Raw genomic sequence first — 18,286 nt, 5'->3', positions numbered from 1 at the left:
CAAGTCTATGCTTAGACCCTCGAATAAACTGTGATGAGGAATGTTCACAGTTCCCCTTATTTTGCACTTTGGGGCCAGGATCTTTTGGCATGACTGTCCCATTTGGGCCAAAGACTTTGGAACTTTCCTACCTTGGAAAGAGGGAGGTGGCATATCTGAACTTCATTTTAGTTTCTGTTCCTGTACTGATTGCGTTACCCCACATGTGACACACTTTGCCTCACATACTTTGTATGACCTATTCTACTTTCCGGCACCTTCTTCCTTGCATGATCTTTCTGCTTTATTTAAAAAGACCCAGAACATCCAGCTGCCAATATATCCCTCTGCCAGAGAAGCGGGCTCCTCCTAGCACCCTGCCCCTTTGTTAACCCTGACGTGCCAGCTTATAGACCTCCTGGCACACAGTCGCAGAAGAAAGCCTTCCTCTTTGGATGCCTAAACAGATCATGAAGCTTAACTGAATGCAGTTTGGGTGTGGATCTCAGGGGATCCCTTTTTCTGTCTGGATACCTGTGGCTTTCTTGTGCTGAAGGGACTCTAGCATACATGAGCCACTGGCCAGCAAACCTGTGTCTCTGGGAGCTACCTGCACTGTCCACGCTCCAGGCGTGGACTGGAAGGCTTTGCTAGAAAAGGAGAGGGGGAGAAATGTATTGCTAAAGGATACGCTCTACAACACTCTTGCCAGATTTGACAGCACAAAATTTAATAGAGGCTGAACTGGTGGAGTTTAGTTGCTAAAGAAAGCCAAGGAGTTAGCACAGCTTAGACCACCATTGTTAAACACACTGCCGTTGCCATTAAATCTTTGTCTAGACAAGGCCACGGGTATGGGGTGTGCTGCTGAGCCCTGCTCACTCGCAGCATTAGGTTCAAAATGATTGAGCAAACCACATCCTCACGCCCTGGCGCTGCATGAAACTGGAATAACATTGGAGATATGAAAATAGTGTGTGAAAAGCCCAGACCTCCCACTGCGCTATAGGAATTCCTTTCAACGTTCGTTCTGCCGTCCAAAATACTCCCGTGAAATCTCTCCCCCGAGTCACTTTACTCCGCAGCGGAGAGAGCAATTAGTTTTAATGGCATTAAATGGATCTCCTCGTGATGCAGGGGTCGCACCACCAAAGCGAAGGCGCGGGGCGACGTGTTTGGCAGACCACCTGCCTCGCGTCCGTGGTTGCGGCCCTGCCGCCCGCCCCGCGTTGGGGCTGGTGGGAGCCCCTGTCGCGGCCGCGTGGGGAACTGTGGAAGGAAATCAGCTGGCTTAGGCGGAGGCCGGGCGGCGGGAGGCCGCGCTGCGCGCCCGCGGGAGGGGGGGACGCCTGTTCCCCAAGCGCCCGAGACCCGTAAATCACAGGCAGCGCCCACACACCAAGGGCGGTTCAGGCACCGAGCGGCGGGGCTGGTGGGCGACAGCTAGGCCGCTGCGTGGGCCCATGGGGGGGTGGGCTGAGGTTCACACCGGTGCCCAGCTGCTGTCGCGATTCCCGAGGGGCTGTCGGAACGGCCGCGGCCTGCGGGTAGCGGGGGGGGGGGGGGGGACGACAGGGGACGGGACGGACGACTCGCCCGCAACCAAAATGGCCGCCGCCGCTTCGCGGGCCGCGCCCCCGCGCCTGCCGCCCCGCCCTCCCGCGTCGTCCCGCCCGCCGCTAGGGGGCGCGCAAGGCAGGGGGCGGCGCTCCGCCCGCCCGGACTCGGCGCTGCCGGAAGCGCGAGGCGGCGGCCGCGCTGTGAGGGAGGGAGCGGCCGGCGGGGCCCAGGAGGCGCCTCCCCCTCCGCCCCCCCCCCCCCCCTCACCTCACCTCACCCCCCCACCCGGGTCGGGGCCGGCGGGGAGCAGGTGGGGAGGGGGCGTCCGTGGGGGTGGGCAGGGCAGGGCAGGGGGCGAAGGGGGCTAATGGCGGAGGCGGGTAGTGGAAGGTGGCGGGGGCTAATGGCGGAGGGCGGCGGGGGCGGGGGTGCCCCGGGCCCCGCTGCTCCGGGGTGCCGGGGCCGGGCCGCGGGCGCTCAGGCCCCGCCGAGGCCGGGCAGGCAGCTCGGGCTGCAGCCGCTGCCACCCCCGGTGCTGCCGGCGAGGTGCCTCGGGACAGATCCTGCCAGCCCGGGCTCGGGAAACGGTGACACTGCCCTCCCTCCGCGCGGCGGGGGGGTAAGGGGGGGGGTGCGGTGCGGTGCGGTGGGGGCAAAAGCTCGCCTTTTCGGGAAAAAAAGAAAAAAAAAAAAAGGAAATGCTGCATTGGTGGCTGTAGTTGTGCCGAGTGCGGCGTAGGCAGCGGCGTTTTCCCGGCAGCTGGTGTTAGGCCGGTGTTTGTCGGGGAGCCCTCCGTGGTAACACGCGTGATCTTTCCCCACGGCCGGTGTCCGGGGTTGAACTGTCCTTTGGAAGGTGCAATAAAATCACGCTTCCTTTCCCGGAGAGGCTGTCGCCTGTTGAGTGGGTGCCTGTCGTGGCGCTGCCGGACATTTGCAGTTGCCGTGTTGGGAGATCTCTGCCTTCGGGAGCAAAGCTCCAGTCACCGCTGGCAGCGGCTTCCAGAGGCTCTGCTGGCGTGGGGGGCGGTGTGCAGGGCGAGTGGAAAGACGGGAACTGCTTCCCTCTTAGCTGTGGAGTGACAGGGTTTGGTGTGTGTGTTTCAGGTGGGTACCCCATATGTGGGGTGTTATCACTCCACAAAGCTAAATTGAAATTCCAGCTCTTAACCCCGTTTAAGGTAGCGAATCTAAATTGTGCATAGCTACCTGTCCCTCTGGCTTTCCCTGCCAGGCTTCTCTCCATCTCAAGGTGCACTGTGTGTTGCATCTAATGTTCATGTTAACAATTTATTGAAAATAAGACATTAAAAGATTATAATGTGGATAACTCAATCCACAAAGCATCGTGTGGTCCTCACGCAGAGTAGTTGTGTGGCTGACAGTTTATCTTCAGCATCGGAACAATCCTGCCATGTCTTTTAGCCACACCTAGGCGTACGCCTTTACCAATGTTTTTACCTGCTGGAGTTTCAATAGCCAGTGTGTTTTGGAGTGCTGTGGAAAAAAAAAAAAAAAAAAAAAAAATCAAGCGTTAGTTGTGCAGAGCTGACGTGTTCCTGAAAAGCGTGGCTCGTGGCTCCCCAGGTTGCTGTTGCCGCTTGGTTGTTGGAAGCTGCTCGCTGGAAGGTGCTCGGTGTTTGATACTGAGAGTAGCTCCTCCTGAGAGGCGGGTTACCTGGAGCAGGGGATGCTTGTTTGGAGCTCGTTGGTGTGCAGTGGCACTCAAGTCGATCGCAGTTATCTGAACGACTGATGTCACGATATTTCTGAACCGTGGGCATCTCTGAAGCCAAATTTGTAACGGGTGAGTATGTCCATGTGTATTTGGAGGAATGAGAGGCACGGGGTCAGTTCGGATACCTTTAGCTGTCCTATGCAACATCTGAGAAGTAATTACAGCAGAGCTAGCAGACAAAGCAAAGCAGAGAAGAGCAGAAAATGCAGATAAATGCACTGAGCTGTGCCCAGGAGGAGCGGGCGTTGCGGTGGCACACAGGTGTGGAAGGTTAGCCCAGAGCGAGCCAGAGCAGAGCTCCCAGGGACCGCCTGGAGAAGAGCCCTTCATCTCGGGGCAGCGTGAATGCTCTTGTGCCACCGAGTTCACAAGAAAGTCCTTTTTGGAAACGTGTGTAACGGCTGCATCGTGTTTCCTTTTCACCTGTTAGCTCCTCTGTGTAGTGCTGGGAAGCTGCGGTTTAGACTTCTGTAGCTTTCCCTTTATTTCTTAGAGGTCACATTAAAGGAGTCAGCACTGAAAAGGTACAGATGCATTCGTGGCACTAGAGGGGAGAGAATGATAGCAGGTTGCATGGTCTGTAGTTAATTCAGTGTTAGATTTTAGGTGGATCGGGACACGCAAACTCAATTAAAAAAACCCCCACAATTTCAGAGTGTAGTGGGTGTTGTACACTCTGGAGGGTTAAGGTCTGTTCACATCCAGCAACCAAGAGCTGCCGTGTGTTCTGGTTCCCATATCTAATGTGTTCATAGGGCTCATTCTGGCAAGAAGCACAGCTGGAGTTGTAGCTACCTGTTTGTCACAGAACAGTTAGCTAACAAGGACAGTTAAATGATGTGTGAGCAGGGATTAGTGTGAAGCTTATTAAAAGGCAGCATTCTGCTCCTTCCCAGTGCTCGTATTGACTAGGGGATTGTGCAACTGGTATATTTACATTTAATACAAACATCAGATCATAACATGTTTAAATATAGGACACTTGTGGGAAAGATTGCAATCATTTAGGTAACTAATTCTTAGCTGAAGTAGCGAAAAGAAGCCAGGAAACCTAACAGACCAGCTCTCTCTCTCGAAGGCTCCCAGCACTGCTCCTGGGAGGGCTTGAACTAGAGCTGTGGGAGAGGGGCTGGAGCAGCAGCTTTGCTGGGACAGCTCTGTCAGGGAGCTGAGACACTCCCATGTTGTTGCCCTCCTGAAGCCTCAGGTCACGGCTGGAAACAACCACCCTAAAGCGATTCTCCAGGTGCAAACCAAATGCTTGAGGGTGAGCAATTTTTTTTTCCCCACTTTTCCTGAAAACTGAGGTTTTGCTCTCTCCTCCTCTCATTACTAAAGATTGTTTGCTAACGTCTGTGTACAGACTGGTATGCAGGGTCTTGCCTGTCGCCTGTGATCACAAGCCTGATCGCAGAGCATACGCTCGGTCAGTGTTTTCTAAAAGAGCCTCTGCAATCAGCGTGTTTGTTTTACCAGTTTTGTATGCGAGGAAGCTGCACAAAAATCTGTGTCAGCCTCTTCCTGACAGAGGCTGTGGGAGGAAGGAAGGGTTGGCAGGCAGATGGAATATTTGTCAGATGGAGAGAAGGTAATCGGAGGGAGGGGAGAAGCGTGCTGCTGGGGGAGGTTACCTGACTGAAGCTTCGATGACATCCCCTGTGGCTTGGGGAGTTGAGGAATGGCTGTGTTTAAGGGGGGGGGGGCTCCTTTTGCCTGAGGGCAGTGACAATCACAGTTCCTAACTGCTGACTGTGCTTAAGCCAAATTGAACCTCTGGAGCAGGGTGTCTGCATGAGGGGGGGTGTTGCTGGATCCTGGGTTTGGTGGATTCTCGCTTTGGTAGCCAGGTCAAGGACTAGTTGTGGATGCTGTACTCTTTCAGGTCTGGTGGCGATGCTGACACAGACGCCAGCGCAGTCCTGGTTCCACAGCTAGAGAGAGAGCTGCTTGCTTGTTGGTCTGAACCCTTTTGTGGGCATTTGGTTTACTTTACAAAATAAACGGTGGAGATTTTATTCTTGTCCTTAAACCGAAGGAGAGGATACTGGCAGGAGGGGGATTCTTCATGGCTGTTTCATCCTTTGCAGAAAATGCTCTGAAGACGAACTGGACAGCGCCCGCCGGGACTAAAGCCGTCTGAAAAAAATCATCCTTCGCCCAAAGGCCTGTTTGTCATCCAGAGGGAAGAACCTCTACAACGGCTGAACTCTGCGAGTGATGGGCTCGGAGAACAGCGCTTTAAAGAGCTACGCCCTAGAAGAGCCGCCGTTCACACTGCCAACTGGACACACGATTTACCCAGCCGTGCTACAAGATGGCAAACTCGCTTCAGTCTTCGTGTACAAGCGAGAGAACGAAGATAAGGTCAATAAAGCTGCCAAGGTACTGTGGGACGGATTGGTCAGGGCTGTCCCTCCTTTATCTTGGAGGGGTGGGAGTCGGCTAATGAGGGTCAAATCCTTGTAGGGAGCAAGGGCAGGAGAGAAGGTCGAAGTTGGCCCTGGCTGCAAACAGCTGCCGTGCAGGGGGAAAAGGGGGTTCGGCAGCTGCGGAGCTCGTCGGGCGCCGCACGGTGTGAGCAGTGGTGGGAAGTGGTGTTTGGACAGAGATATCTGCGTTACTTTGCAGACCACCGGTCTCTTCCTGCAGATGGAAGGCACAGAGTCTTTCTTGGGTGGATCCTACTCAAAATACAGTGTTTATTCTGTGTAAGACTTGGTGTCTAGGTGTGTGGTAATAAGTTCTGCAGTGAGTGAGTGTGGCGAGTGCTTGGTGGAGAGCAGGGATGGGCTGTCTAAATTCGGGCAGGAAAAAATGGCTGAAAGTACAAGGCTAAGCTCTGCAGCCAGAAGAGATGCCTTGGATGAGATTTAACAGATGTCTTTGTTCCTGGAAGCACCTGAAAACCTTGCGCCACCCTTGCCTTCTGCGCTTCCTCTCTTGTACTGTGGAAGCAAATGGGATCCACCTGGTTACAGAACGCGTGAAGCCTTTGGAGACGGTCCTGGAGACGCTCTCTTCCTCAGAAATCTGCGCGGGGATCTATGACGTGTTGCTGGCGCTCATCTTCCTCCATGACAGGGTGGGTACCACCAGCAGCAGTCATCAGGCTTTGGTGGGAGCCAGACGAGATGTGACAGGAGAGCGTTGTACCTGGGCTTGCCCAGGTGACTGTCTCATTCCTGATTCCTCACAAAAAGACAGACACCCCCACCCCCCCAGTTCTTTTAGGTTGAAACTGCTAAACTCATTGGCTGCTTCGTAGGAGGAAGGGTAATTGAAAATGCTGTGGGTTTTGGAATTAAGGGAGCAGTTCTCAATTCATGCATGGACATCTGCTTGCAGTGCTGCTTGCTTTAGGGAGATGGGATTGCTCGGCCTTGGCATTTATTTACAGCTGTCGCCACGTGTCGGAGATCGGTGTCACCGCTCCCCTGTTTTGGCACTGTGTGTGTGTCCAGGCCTGCAGTTAAATCCCAGCTCAGACTGTAGCTTTTGGGCTTTGTGTTCATAGTTGGAGGTCTTCTCTGGATTTAACAGTTGCATTTCGAGGGCTGTGACAATTACAGCTTTGTCTGCTCTAAAACCCTAGCCCTTCTGCCTGATACCTTCTAGTCACCTCCAAAATCCCGAAGGACCTTTAGAATGATCTGCTTTTTGGCACATAGCATCATCATTTTATAACTTCTTCTATCCTCAAGTCTGTTATCTTAATTTTTTTTTTTTTTTTTGATGTTTTAGGGAAACCTAACTCATAACAATGTCTGCTTATCATCCGTGTTTGTAAGTGAGGATGGGCACTGGAAGCTGGGAGGAATGGAAACGGTGTGTAACTTCAGTGAAGCCACCCCAGAGGTAAGAGCCAAGCAGAGCGCACCCTCTGCCTCCCAGGAGAGGGCCCCTGGCCACCTATGGGTGTGAAGCCCCAAGTCCTTCCAGTTATCTGAATTTACTATTAAGTGTGTTGGCTCACTTTCAGCTCTGACCCGAATCTTAGCTCTAAGGACACCATAACTATAAACTACAGTGTCTACGCAAACAGAAACTAATTCCCCATTAGCCAAAAAGCAGCTACTTTTCTGAGGGAGACTGCTGGCTGGAGGGTGGGTTGAGACTGGGGAGAGTGAGAGAGAAATCTTTGCTCCTCTGGACTGATGTAAAAGCAAATTAAAAAAAAAAAAAAAAAAAGCTTTTGTGTGTAGCAGTAAGATCCAGGTTGGAACGAATCGATAAGGAAAATAATTTAAGTGACTCCTTAGCTTTTGCTGCTGGCATCTTCACTGCTTGTTACTGGTCTTAGCAAAAAAATTTGTGGTTTGATTTCTGCTGCATGCTGTGCAGAGTCATTGCTGCAGCCTGGCACTGTGTTGGAAATGTATCTTGCCTTTTCTCCCAGAGGATCCACAAATCCTTCACGAGCTGTATTGAGTGTCCCTGGCGTGTATCGCCTTTCAGACGGGATCAGGCAGACGCGCGACTGGTGTGCGTGGTGGTGCACAACAATGCAAAGAGCGTGGCAGTAAAACCTGACTGCTAAAACGCGAGGCAGCTCATGTCTCCCCTCTTCTCCTTCCAGTTCCTCTGTCATGTCAGGTCGGTACGAGACCACTCATGCATCCCTTGCGAGGAGATGGTGAGTAACATCGCTTGCTGGAGGAACTTCTTGCTGGCGACAAATAAAAGTGTGATAGTTGGGAAATAGTTTTCATTCGCAGGTTTTATATCCTCACACCTGATTGGGAGGACGTAGCTGTTGGATAATGTCTGAGGTTTACTCTCTCTCTTTTTCCCCTCTTCTGTCCTGTTCCCTGCTTTGGGGATGGTGTTGGGCACAGGGAAGTGGAATTCTGACTGAGGAGAGATGGAACAGCAGGTTGTTGTAGTATTTTTCAAACGCTTTGTGTCGCGGCTTTAATGCTTCTAAATCACCAAAGCTTTGCAAAAATTTCAGAGTGGTTGTCGAGGCTGCCCAGATCACCCTGGTCACACGGGCGTGTAGCTCGTGCCAGCCCTTGTTTCACTTGTTGGTCACCTCCTATCCATTAAGCGTCCTCTGAGTTGCTTATGCTAAAGGAGTGCTCTTTCTCTCTCTAATTATCACCTGTTCCCATAGAAATGCTGAAAGCTGTTGACCTGCAACTGCTGTGTGCATTCCTTGGGGAATTATTTCATCATGTTGTAGTTGCTCCTTCAGGTTGTAACTTCCCCAGTGGAGGTTTTTTTAGCATAATATTCTACTTGTAGTGTACTTAGTGGAGCTTTGCTGCTATAAAAAGAATTGGGGAGTGTATATGGCAGGGGGCAGGAACAGACGTTCACGGAAACTACCAAGTATTTCATCAACTCCTGCTCTGCTGATCTTTTTGGTTTTATTTTCAGTCCGCAGATTTCAAAATTCTGCCCAGCAGCTATGGGCACGCGAGGGATGCCTACGCCTTCGGAACAATGGTTGAAAATCTCCTGACGGTCCTAAACGATCAGGGTGAGGAAGGACGCGTGTTTGTTTCACTATCGACCGGCCTCCGTAGCTCGTTCCCTGCGTGCGCTGAGCCATTTGCCTTTTGTGGCAGCCGGCAGATGTGCCACAGGTTCAGTGGCCACTGCTGTTCCTCACGCTTGCCCAGTTAAAACGCAGACTTCGGCTTCTCCTCTGTTCCCCTTTTCCTGCATTTGCCCGTGGTCAGATGTGGCTGGAGGTCACCAGCCGCTGTGGGACGAGCGCTCTCCAATCTGCTCTGCAGCGCTCGGAGGGTCGCTTGGTGCTGCCCCACCAGCCGCTTCGGCAGGGGTCGCGGGCGCGTGGGTGCCGGGTACCACAGCTGAGAGGCAGCAGGAGGCTCCCAGCAGCTTAGAAGAGAAGTAGAGATGCTGTTTTCCTTTCCTTTAGGGACAAATGTGAGCAATTTTGCTATCGACTAAAGCTAAAAATAAGTTTTGGGGAGGGTGGAGGACTCCTGGACGTAGCTTGTTCAGTGCCGAGAGAGAAATCTAACTGTAGGTGCTCTGGATTTCAGTTTCAGCAGATATTCTCTCCAGTTTTCAGCAAACCTTGCGCTGTACACTGCTGAATCCAGATCCAAAGTGTCGTCCACCACTGTCCGGCTTACTGTCTCACGAGTTCTTCAGGTAAGGAAAGGAATATCCTGCCTCTCTTGGTACCACTTCGTACTGCTTATTTCCATGTTGCAAATGTGTTAATTTGGTGAAGGTCTGTTGCTTACCAGGCGGGAAGTGCAGACTTAATCCCTGCCTCTTACAGGGATCTTTGATAAAGAGGGTCCTTAGATGAAGACAATTAAAAAAGCATACCAGCCTTCCAAATGAGGCCCTGAGCCAGCAGCGGTGACAGAAGTGTGTCCCTTAGTCACCCAGAGTCACTTGGATCTCCCCAAGCTCATGGGAAGTGACGGGAAATGCTCTGGAAAATAAAATCATTAGCGATACCACTGGAGGGAAGCAGGCTCTGAGATAATCCACCCAGAGCTGTGCGTGCTGTCGCCCCGGTGCCTCTCCAGCTGGTGGCATTAGTGCAGGGTGGCACTTGGTTCTCCTCGTCTCACTGAAGGTGGCAGGCGGTGGCTGATCCCGCGTTGCCCAGGGCTCCCCGTGAGTTCCTGACTTCGAAGCGCAGCACTGCGGCGGGCGCAGCTTTCGGTAACTGCTCGCCCCCTCCGTGCTGGCCCTCGCGGCCCACCGCCGTTTGACTGGTGTCCCTCTGCCTGGTCCTCTCTGCCGAACGCAGGACGGGGATTTGCCGTCTCAGTTGTGGGTGGTTTAAGCGTCAGTGAGGATCGCGCTTGACAGCTGACGTTTTTGTGCTTAGGAATGATTTTCTGGAAGTTGTGAATTTTCTGAAGACCTTAACGCTAAAGTCTGAGGAGGAGAAAACTGAATTTTTCAAGTAAGTTGAAAGAGCTGTAATCTGGAAGCTTCTTATTTCAGCAATACTTCTGCTGCATGGGATTGAGGGGGGACCTGGGAAGGCTCGTGGCCAGAGGGGTAGTTCCTCAGGTGGTTGATTTTGATTGCTCTGGCAGAACGTTGTTTGCTCTCTCATATTTTGGGTACTCCAGCCAAAGCAATGATTGCGTCAGGGAGGAAACCCTTCACTCCCTCCTGACTCCCCCCTTTCCCAGTTTCTCGTGAGTGGGTTGGTGTTTGGGAGGAGCGGTACCTGCCGGGCTCTGCACCATCCCCATACTCGCCAGCCTGCAGGGTGACGCTGTGCGCGGCCGGCAGTGTCTTCACCTGCCACACACCAGTTGCTGTCACTGGAGAACCACCGCAGCGACATGTGTCGCTCCAGGGCTGCTTTTCTGGGTCCTGTCTGGTGGCGAGCAGCTGGGTTGAACTCCTGAAGGGCCAAGCACAGCAGCTTTCCCAGGAGTACAGGGATATAAAAAGGAAAGAACTTTTCCATTGTCTGTGTTCTGAGGGAGTTAATGCACTTTGTGGGGCGTGATGCTTGATGCTGTTAGCGGAAGTTAAATTATTCAGGTTCTCCTCTACCCTGCTTTAGCAGCACTGTCCCATCTCCCAGTGCACCTCGGCTAAGCAGGAACCACTTGAAAAGCCCGTTCCCGTGCCGGAGCGTTGCAGTAGAGGAGGGAGCTCGGCCTAACAGCTCATCTGCTCAAGCTCTGCTGAACAGCTCCTCGCTGGAGCTGTCCCGGGCCCCTCTTGCTTTACACAAAGGCTGTCTGCTTGCTCAGTTTCAAAATACTCCTAAAATATCAGAGAGCTTCTTTTAACGTGCTGGAAAAAACCCACCTCTCCCTTCCCTCATTCTTAGAAGTCGCTTTATTTTAGAAGCGACTTTGCAAATAAGGGAATTGTAGCACCAGGCACCTCTTGAGGCTGGAAATTTTTTTCCAGTGAGGCAGATCTTGTAAACTGCTAATGAGAGAATTTTCAGTGAGACATGTTGGGTGAATTAATCTTGTGGTGCCAGCCCTGTCTGTGTAAAGCTGCTGTCTGTGGTGGGTGTCTCGGCTGCAGTATCTGCAGGAAATCCTATTGTCGTGGTCCCCAGGAAGTTTTCTGTAAAGGAACCTTTCATGTAGTCATCTGGGCCTGAAAAAGGGAAAAGCTGAATTTTTCTTTTTTTTTTTTTTTTTTTTTTTCCATGTAGAAGAGCCTGGCTGTTCTTACAGAGCTATCGTCCTGCCTGGTTTTTACTTCTGTGGTCACCATCAGTTGTAACACGAGTTTGATTTCATTACTTTGAGACTAAGTGGAGGAAATAAGAACAGAAAGTGGGACGCTGGCTCTAGGAGATGAGGCAGACACAACAAGAGGGGAGAGTGATACTAAGGGAAACAGTCGCACGTGCATGGAAGGCTACCTTGACATTACTTGCTCTCTCCTGCATCGCAGGTTCCTGCTGGACAGGGTGGCTGGCTTGTCAGAGGAGCTGATAGCGTCACGGCTGGTGCCTCTTCTACTCAATCAGCTCGTGTTTGCAGAACCCGTAGCTGTCAAGAGTTTTCTTCCTCATCTCCTGGGTCCAAAGAAAGGTGACCTTTAAATACTTTCTCTCTTCCCGATTACTGCTGACAAGTTTGGAATGAATTCAGAGTGGTTGTTCTGTTGAATCAAGGGAGCAGGGGTGTTTATTTAACCAGAACAACTACGGCAAAGGGCAGTTAGGGGTGCTTCCCCGTTGGCAGTACTTTCCCCTGCTCTGCTGATGCTGGGACAAGAATTGGAAATTGCCTGGGCTCTTTCCCAGGCTTGTGTGTCACCCCAGGCTTTCCCAGGGGCTCACTGCATATCCCTCTTCTCACCCTGCCCTGCCTGCCCTTTCTCCTCCTGCCCCTGCACTCACTCTGTAAGGGCGCTCAGTCTCTTCTCCCTTCCTCCATCAGGAGTGTGCAGCAGGTCTTGTGGGATCCCCAGGTAGCTCTGTCCCTCCTGTTGGCCTCCCCCCTCTTAAAGCTTTTCTTAAATAGCTACTGGTGTTCCAGCCGAGCGGTACCTGCCTTGTGCCTGACCTTCAGCGTTCAGAGCCATTGCCATCGAGCAGTGGGACTGGCGCTGCTGCCTCTCCTCCCTCCCACCTCTGACAGCCCAAGCAGGCTGTGTTGGCAGCTGACAGTCGCACCTGCCAGCGGGGTGACACTGTACATCTCGGCTCTGATGGTTTCTCTGTGAGTAGCTTTTGGGTGAGCTGTCTCTCGCTGCCGAAGCAGCCGTTTCCCATCCCCACCTCTCTTCCCCAGAGCAAACTGGAGAAAGCCAGACCAGCTGCCTCCTGTCGCCAGCCTTGTTCCAGACCCACGTCATCCCTGTGCTGCTGAAGCTGTTCGAGGTTCACGAGGAGCACGTTCGAATGGTGCTGCTGTCTCACATTCATGCCTACGCAGAACTGTTCTCTCGGGAGGAGTTGAAAAACATCATATTGCCACAGGTTAAGGACAGCAAAACGATACGTGGTATATCCTAGAATAATCCTACTGCTTGGGTTGGTTCGCAGCTTAAAGTTAAGATCTCGCAGTGCTGGCCACAGACAGTTTGCAACCTCCTCTCTGTGCCAGCCCTAACCCTCGCCCCCCATCCAGATCTGGAGGGCTGGTTTTGTTAAACCCGATGCCCTCTGTCACAGGCGCCACTTGTGCCGATGCCCGGCGGCCTCGAGGGGCAGTGGGGTGTCTGTGTCGGGGCCCCCCCCAGAATTTTCTGTTCTCGGTAACGTCGGTGTGTTCTTCGTGTAGGTACTGCTGGGCCTTCGAGACACCAGCGACTCTATCGTTGCGATAACGCTGCACAGCTTAGCAGTTCTCGTCTCCCTCCTTGGACCTGAAGTTGTTGTAGGTGGAGAAAGAACGAAGATTTTCAAAAGCTCTGCACCGAGTTTCATGAAAACTGCTGATCTCTCCCCGGAAGGTAAATGATACGGTCAGAGCGCTCCCGGGATTCCTGCCCGTTCTGTCCGAGCAACGTAGGCAGAATTTCTTGGGTGATTAATCTGTTGCTGTGGACAGGTTAATTGAGAAAAAAAAAAAAAAAAAAAAAAAAAAAGGCTAATTTGCAGCTTAACTTCAATTCTAACTTAAGTGCTGTTTGCAGATACAGAAATGATATCAGAAGAAGAGTTATATAAAAGTATTTTACATGTAGGAAACATACGGAAAAAAATTTAAATCTCTTCTTCGTTTAAAAATCTCTCTAAGTAAAGGAGATTAAGTGTGTGTGTGTGTGGTGGAAAAACTACTGCCCTTCTAAAGGGCGTACGTACTTATCCAGGCAGTTGTTTAATGTTCCCTCTGTCCTTCGTGTTTTTAAAAACAGTAAATCTCATCCTCTTCCCCCAATTTCTATTCATAGATTGGAAAAGGAATACGAACTTCCCTATTTTCTCAGCTCTCAGGAGGCTTTTCAGCTAATGCAAATGAAGACAGTAGTCCCTGCACGTGCTAGATAACTTGGAACCGAGTGTACTCAGGGAAAGCTTGTCTGGATATTGAAACTAAGAATGCTTATAACTGGAGGGAACAGTCGGCATTTGTTCTGCTTCAGACGTACAGATATTCAATGTGATGCACGATAGACATCAATTTAAGTATAAATGTTTTCTTCCGGATTATGTGTGTACTGAAGGCTACCACCCTTTATTAAAATCTGTGGATGGCTCATTGCATTATTTTTCTTTACATTATTTTAGTGGACTGTAGTAAAAAACCCCCTTTTGGATTGCATGCCAAAAGCAGGTTTATTTTTCAGAATATATTTAAAATGAGACCTGATTTAACTATTGACAAACCACAAAAAAACCCACCTTTGTCCTCAACAGTGAGTGACGACCTGCAAAAAACAGTACTAGAAGCTGAACACGTGAGGATTTTAATAAGCTGTTTGCTTAAGCCCCTAAAAGGATGTACCTTTTGTGGAGGGCCCTTTGGGGAAGGGGGGTGCTGTGTGCTCACCGCAGCCCTTCCCAGTGCTGCAGGCCACACTTTGCTGGTAACTCCGGGCCCAGGTGGGCTCAGCTGACTGGGGACACTGGTGGAGCCCATGGGGAAGCAGCTGCAGCACCGGCCCAAGCCCCGCTGCTGTGGGCTGCTGGCCGAGGCGGGGGGAACCGTCGCCACAGCTCCCCAGAAATGAACTGGACGTGCCAGGCTGCTGCCGCTGGCCCAGGGGAACAAACCAGCCCCACGCAGCTGCAGAGCGTGGCCCTGGCTGCTTGCCCCCTCCCTGCTCAGCCCCAGGGGGAGACAGGGGGCCGGCACACAGCCTCAGGGGCCAGGCTCCTGTTGCTGCGAGCTGCTGTGCTCACGCCCAGGCATAAAAGAGGGTTTGTGTTGCACAAGTATGCTCACGCTTTTTGTTGTTGCGAGTGTCAGTGCTGAGCTTTTGTGAGAGGCAGGTAAGGGGACAGGCCGGGCAGAAGCCGGGGTTTTGCATCCAGCCAGGTGGCAGACAGCATTTGTTTGTTTGGGTTTTTGTTTTTTTTTTTTTTTTATTTTTAAGCATCTGTTCTGATCACAATCGGTTTGTTCCTTGTGTATTTCTTGAAAGAACGTATCAGCAGGAACTCCCCAGTTCCAGTTGCCCAGACTTTGCACTGGCAAACGCTGCCGAGGGCAGGAACAGAGGGACGCTGTGCGCCGCGCAGCTGCGCCTGCCAGCGCTGTGAACGAGAACGTCCCGGTGCTGTGAGCAGTTTCAACGAAGACTGACAACACACCTTGGTGGCCTTTCTTGTCTTTTATCCCTGCAGACTCCCCCAGTCATGTTTTAAGCAATCAGAGAAATCAAACCTCTCGGCCCTTGAAGAACAATTCTAGTGTGTTCCCCATCTCTGGAAGTGTACCTGTCAAGAAGCTTTCTGGGCGACAAGACAATCCACTGGTTTTAAAGACAGGTAAAACTTTGCCCTGTTTCTTACTTTTTAGAAATCAAGTGTACTACAAATTAAATGTTGCTGGAAAAGATTTTAATTTTCCTCATGGGCTGATCTGAAAGAGATTCAGTGAACCAAGGAAGGTAACGGTGATGGAACGAGTGTGACCCTTGACTTCCTAGAGGATCATTATTTGGGAATCTGGCTGCTGGTGGCCAGCCCTGAATTCCTGTTTCCTTAGGGCGGGTTCTTGGCTGTGCTTTTTCACCCCTCCCACAGCTTGGCTAGACCAGATTTACGGATTCTCTGGCTGCAGAGGCTGACTCAGTTTACTTTCGTGGCCTTTTTTCAGTCCCCTGTTGCTTATCAGCAGCCAGCGTTTATTGCCCCAGAGCTTTGAGGTGAACACCCCTCCTCTGCAAGCAGGAAGGTGCCCGTGCTCTCTAACATGAGGAGCTTAGCACTGAAGCATCTTCCCAGGCAGCATTACGGCTTCTTTCCATGCCAGGTGCTACCTGTGATCTCAAGGAGCTTTAGACACAACTCCGTCTCTACGCTTGCCGTCTTGAAATGTGTATGTAACACCGCCTTTGCCTTCCACAGGTGAGCAAGACACTCAGTCCCCCCTGAATGGAATTCCTGGAAGCATTAACGTGCTAGGGAGCAGCAGGAGCTCTTTGACTACCTCCGAAAAGGCCGCAGAGGAGTGGCCAGACTGGAGTGAGCCAGAGGAGACAGACACTGAGAAAACTGTGAACATTCAAATTCAGCCCCGAGAGCCGCAGGGCAACGTGGGACCTTATTTTGCTGAACAGGATGTAGATGAGAAGCCTTGGGATGACGTTGAGCCCAGCAGCCCTAGTCCTGAACTGTCCTCAGGAAACTGCCTCACTGTGACACAGGCTGATGCAGTGGAAACGCCGAGGCCTCTGCCAGGTACCCAGCAACTGAGCAAGGAATTCAGAAGCCTCAGACCCGGTCCCCCCGCAAAGTCCTGCCCCGGGAACAGCTGGAGCAACGGCAAGTGGGAACAGCGGGGAGAAACTGTGCTGCCAAAAATGACCTTTCAGGAAAGGTCGAAGTCATCATCGGAGTCTGGCCTAGGAGAAGAATTCACGATCAAAGTGAAGAGGAAACCCGTGCGAGACCCTGAGCTGGACTGGTTTGCTGACATGATCCCAGACATTAAACCTTCTTCAGCCATCGTGATTTTACCTGAAGCGAGGACAGAGGCCGTTGTTCCCAGTCACTCTGGTGGAGCATCCAGCAGAGATGGTGCCTCCCAGAACGTGCCGTTTTCATCCAAATTTGCAGCAGCTGATGTTATCGAGGTAAGAGGCTACAGGCAGCGGGGGGTTTAAATGACTGTATGCTTGAAAGGATCAACGCAGGGCTGTAGCACCAGCGGGCTCCCTCGGGTGGTGGGTAGCCCGAGGGGGTGGCCACGGCACGCGGCTGCACAGTTGTGTCCTTACCTGTGCGTACAAGATGCTGAGCTCCGAGTGATGCATCTTATCAGGCAGCAGGTAACCGAGTGGGCCCGCAGTGCAGCTCTCCTGCTGCTCTGTCCCTGCGCTACATTAGGGAGAGTCGGGGCTTGACAGGTAAAACAAGGCTGGATCCTGGCTGCTGAGCAGGCGTGGCCCCACGCACGCACACAACGGGGCTTTCGGGCACAGAGGATGCTCAGTGTTGCTCCTGGCTCTTCTAGGAAAACCCAACGGCATTGTAAATAAAGGACCAGGAACCCAAAACCTCTGGATTAGAGAGGAAAGCTTGTTGGGTGCTTTGTTTTCATGAAAGAATAGCTGAGACGTTTCTCCGTTTCAGAGAACCAAGGGGGTTACAAAGACTAGCTTTGTAAATAAGCAGGTAAATCCTTCCAGCCCCCTCACAGAGACTCTGGAGACCGCTTCTGTTTCCTGGGAGGGGAGGCAGCACTCACCACTGCTCCCCTGAACGCGCAACTCCATTGGGGAGTAGGTGTTGATTCCAAGTTGTTTTGCTAATTTGGCCTCAAGAGAGCTGCCCCCGGGGGTAGCAGGTACCACCGGGAGAGGAGCCTCGGATGTGAAGTGAAGAAGTTGTTTACAACATTTGAAACTGGCACACTGTGGTGTGACAGAAGCACTGTTGGCATGCTCTCAGCCCCGCGTGGGGGGTGTCACTGTAGCGCAGTCAGGGCCACGGAATTGCTGGGTCAGTGCAGGGGTGAGATCAGCTGAGTAGTGTTCGAGTACAGCGGGACAGCAGCTGCGCCCTGGGGGAGAGAAATCACCTTGGTTGTAGCAGCCTCTTCCTCGTGGGAGGTGGTTTTGGTACAAACAGTTCTTCCTTTAGTTTTAGGGAAAAAAATTGTAAGATGCTCCTGTTTTTAATGCGTTTCCTTCAGTAGTTAAATGGTCTTTTTAAGACAGAAAGATGCAGATATTGGCACTTCAATTTTGGCACTTCATTTTCGGTCTTAAGGTGTTCTGGGTGAATGCCTTGCTCTGCCCTTGCAAGCTGCTTGGGCTCCTGGGGCTGTGCTAAGGCCAGAAGTACAGTACCTGTGCCTTAATGTTGATAATTTTACGTGATTCTAGGCTGAAGCTGCAGGCTGGGGTGAAGAAGAGGACTTAAACTGGGAAGATGATACTACCTGGTAATGGGACTGAAAGAGACAAAGGCAATTTCTGGTGCGTTGGATTCTGTAAGAGAAGTCGCTGCTTCCCCACTACCCTGGACAAGTACCTCAGCACTGCTTTTGCCAGAAGGCAGGCGCTTGCTGCAGCAGCCAGCAAGATCCCGTGGGGCCTGATCTCCTGCCCTGGCTGCTCCTTTCCAGTCTGTGCCAAAATCTGCAGGGCTGAGGCCTGCGCCCAAGCAATCCGCCCAGCCGGGGGGTGCGGCAGGGGGTGCTGACGGTGCTGCTGGAGGCCCGGCGTGGTGTAAGCGATTGTTCCAGAACTCATCCCTGCTCTGAAAAACTGATGACAATAAATGAAAGTCACACCGACATCCTTCGTTAACGTGCCTTTCTCTCTCTCATTTTTTTCAAGTCCTTAGAAATAGCTCCTTTTAATGTTTTAGCTAAGAGATGATTTTAAGATGAAAGTACAATTTACTTTATTTCTGTTTATATAGTTCTGTCAGTGGAAGGCACAAGAGGTGCTAGGAACGGT

General features: G+C 51.9%; 1 protein-coding gene across 3 annotated transcripts; it reads left to right on the top strand.

Moving 5' to 3' along the window:
- The first annotated feature begins 1,702 nt into the window (after positions 1–1,702).
- SCYL3 (SCY1 like pseudokinase 3) lies at positions 1,703–18,133 on the top strand. Of its 3 annotated transcripts, none has more exons than XM_032998599.2 (14): positions 1,703–1,849; positions 5,365–5,659; positions 6,174–6,359; positions 7,019–7,132; positions 7,854–7,910; positions 8,657–8,759; positions 9,292–9,403; positions 10,101–10,178; positions 11,654–11,793; positions 12,499–12,686; positions 12,991–13,162; positions 15,000–15,143; positions 15,726–16,453; positions 17,708–18,133. In XM_032998599.2, the coding sequence occupies exons 2-14, from the start codon at positions 5,495–5,497 to the stop codon at positions 17,768–17,770; spliced, it is 2,250 nt and encodes a 749-aa protein (XP_032854490.2). In that variant the 5' UTR covers positions 1,703–1,849; positions 5,365–5,494; the 3' UTR covers positions 17,771–18,133. The 3 variants fall into 3 exon arrangements, with proteins under 3 accessions (XP_032854490.2, XP_032854491.2, XP_032854492.2); XM_032998600.2 differs by lacking the exon at positions 1,703–1,849 and adding an exon at positions 2,225–3,346; XM_032998601.2 differs by lacking the exon at positions 1,703–1,849 and having other exon boundaries at positions 5,546–5,659; positions 6,256–6,359.
- Positions 18,134–18,286: the final 153 nt, after the last annotated feature.

The sequence above is a fragment of the Tyto alba genome, unplaced genomic scaffold (genome assembly GCF_018691265.1).
Source record: "Tyto alba isolate M040663 unplaced genomic scaffold, T.alba_DEE_v4.0 Super-Scaffold_1000006, whole genome shotgun sequence".
In the NCBI taxonomy this organism is placed as follows: domain Eukaryota; kingdom Metazoa; phylum Chordata; class Aves; order Strigiformes; family Tytonidae; genus Tyto; species Tyto alba.
Note: the sequence above shows the minus strand (reverse complement) of the source record. Positions and strands in the feature narration are given on the sequence as shown.

What these genes read in the sequence shown, in the direction of transcription:
- SCYL3 (XM_032998599.2), top strand. Translation starts at nt 5,495, where the DNA reads ATGGGCTCGGAGAACAGCGCTTTAAAGAGCTACGCCCTAGAAGAGCCG. An exon ending in GACGGTCCTAAACGATCAGG is followed by an intron (nt 8,760 to 9,291) that starts GTGAGGAAGGAC and finishes TCTGGATTTCAG; the next exon opens with TTTCAGCAGATATTCTCTCC. An exon ending in TGCTGATCTCTCCCCGGAAG is followed by an intron (nt 13,163 to 14,999) that starts GTAAATGATACG and finishes TTATCCCTGCAG; the next exon opens with ACTCCCCCAGTCATGTTTTA.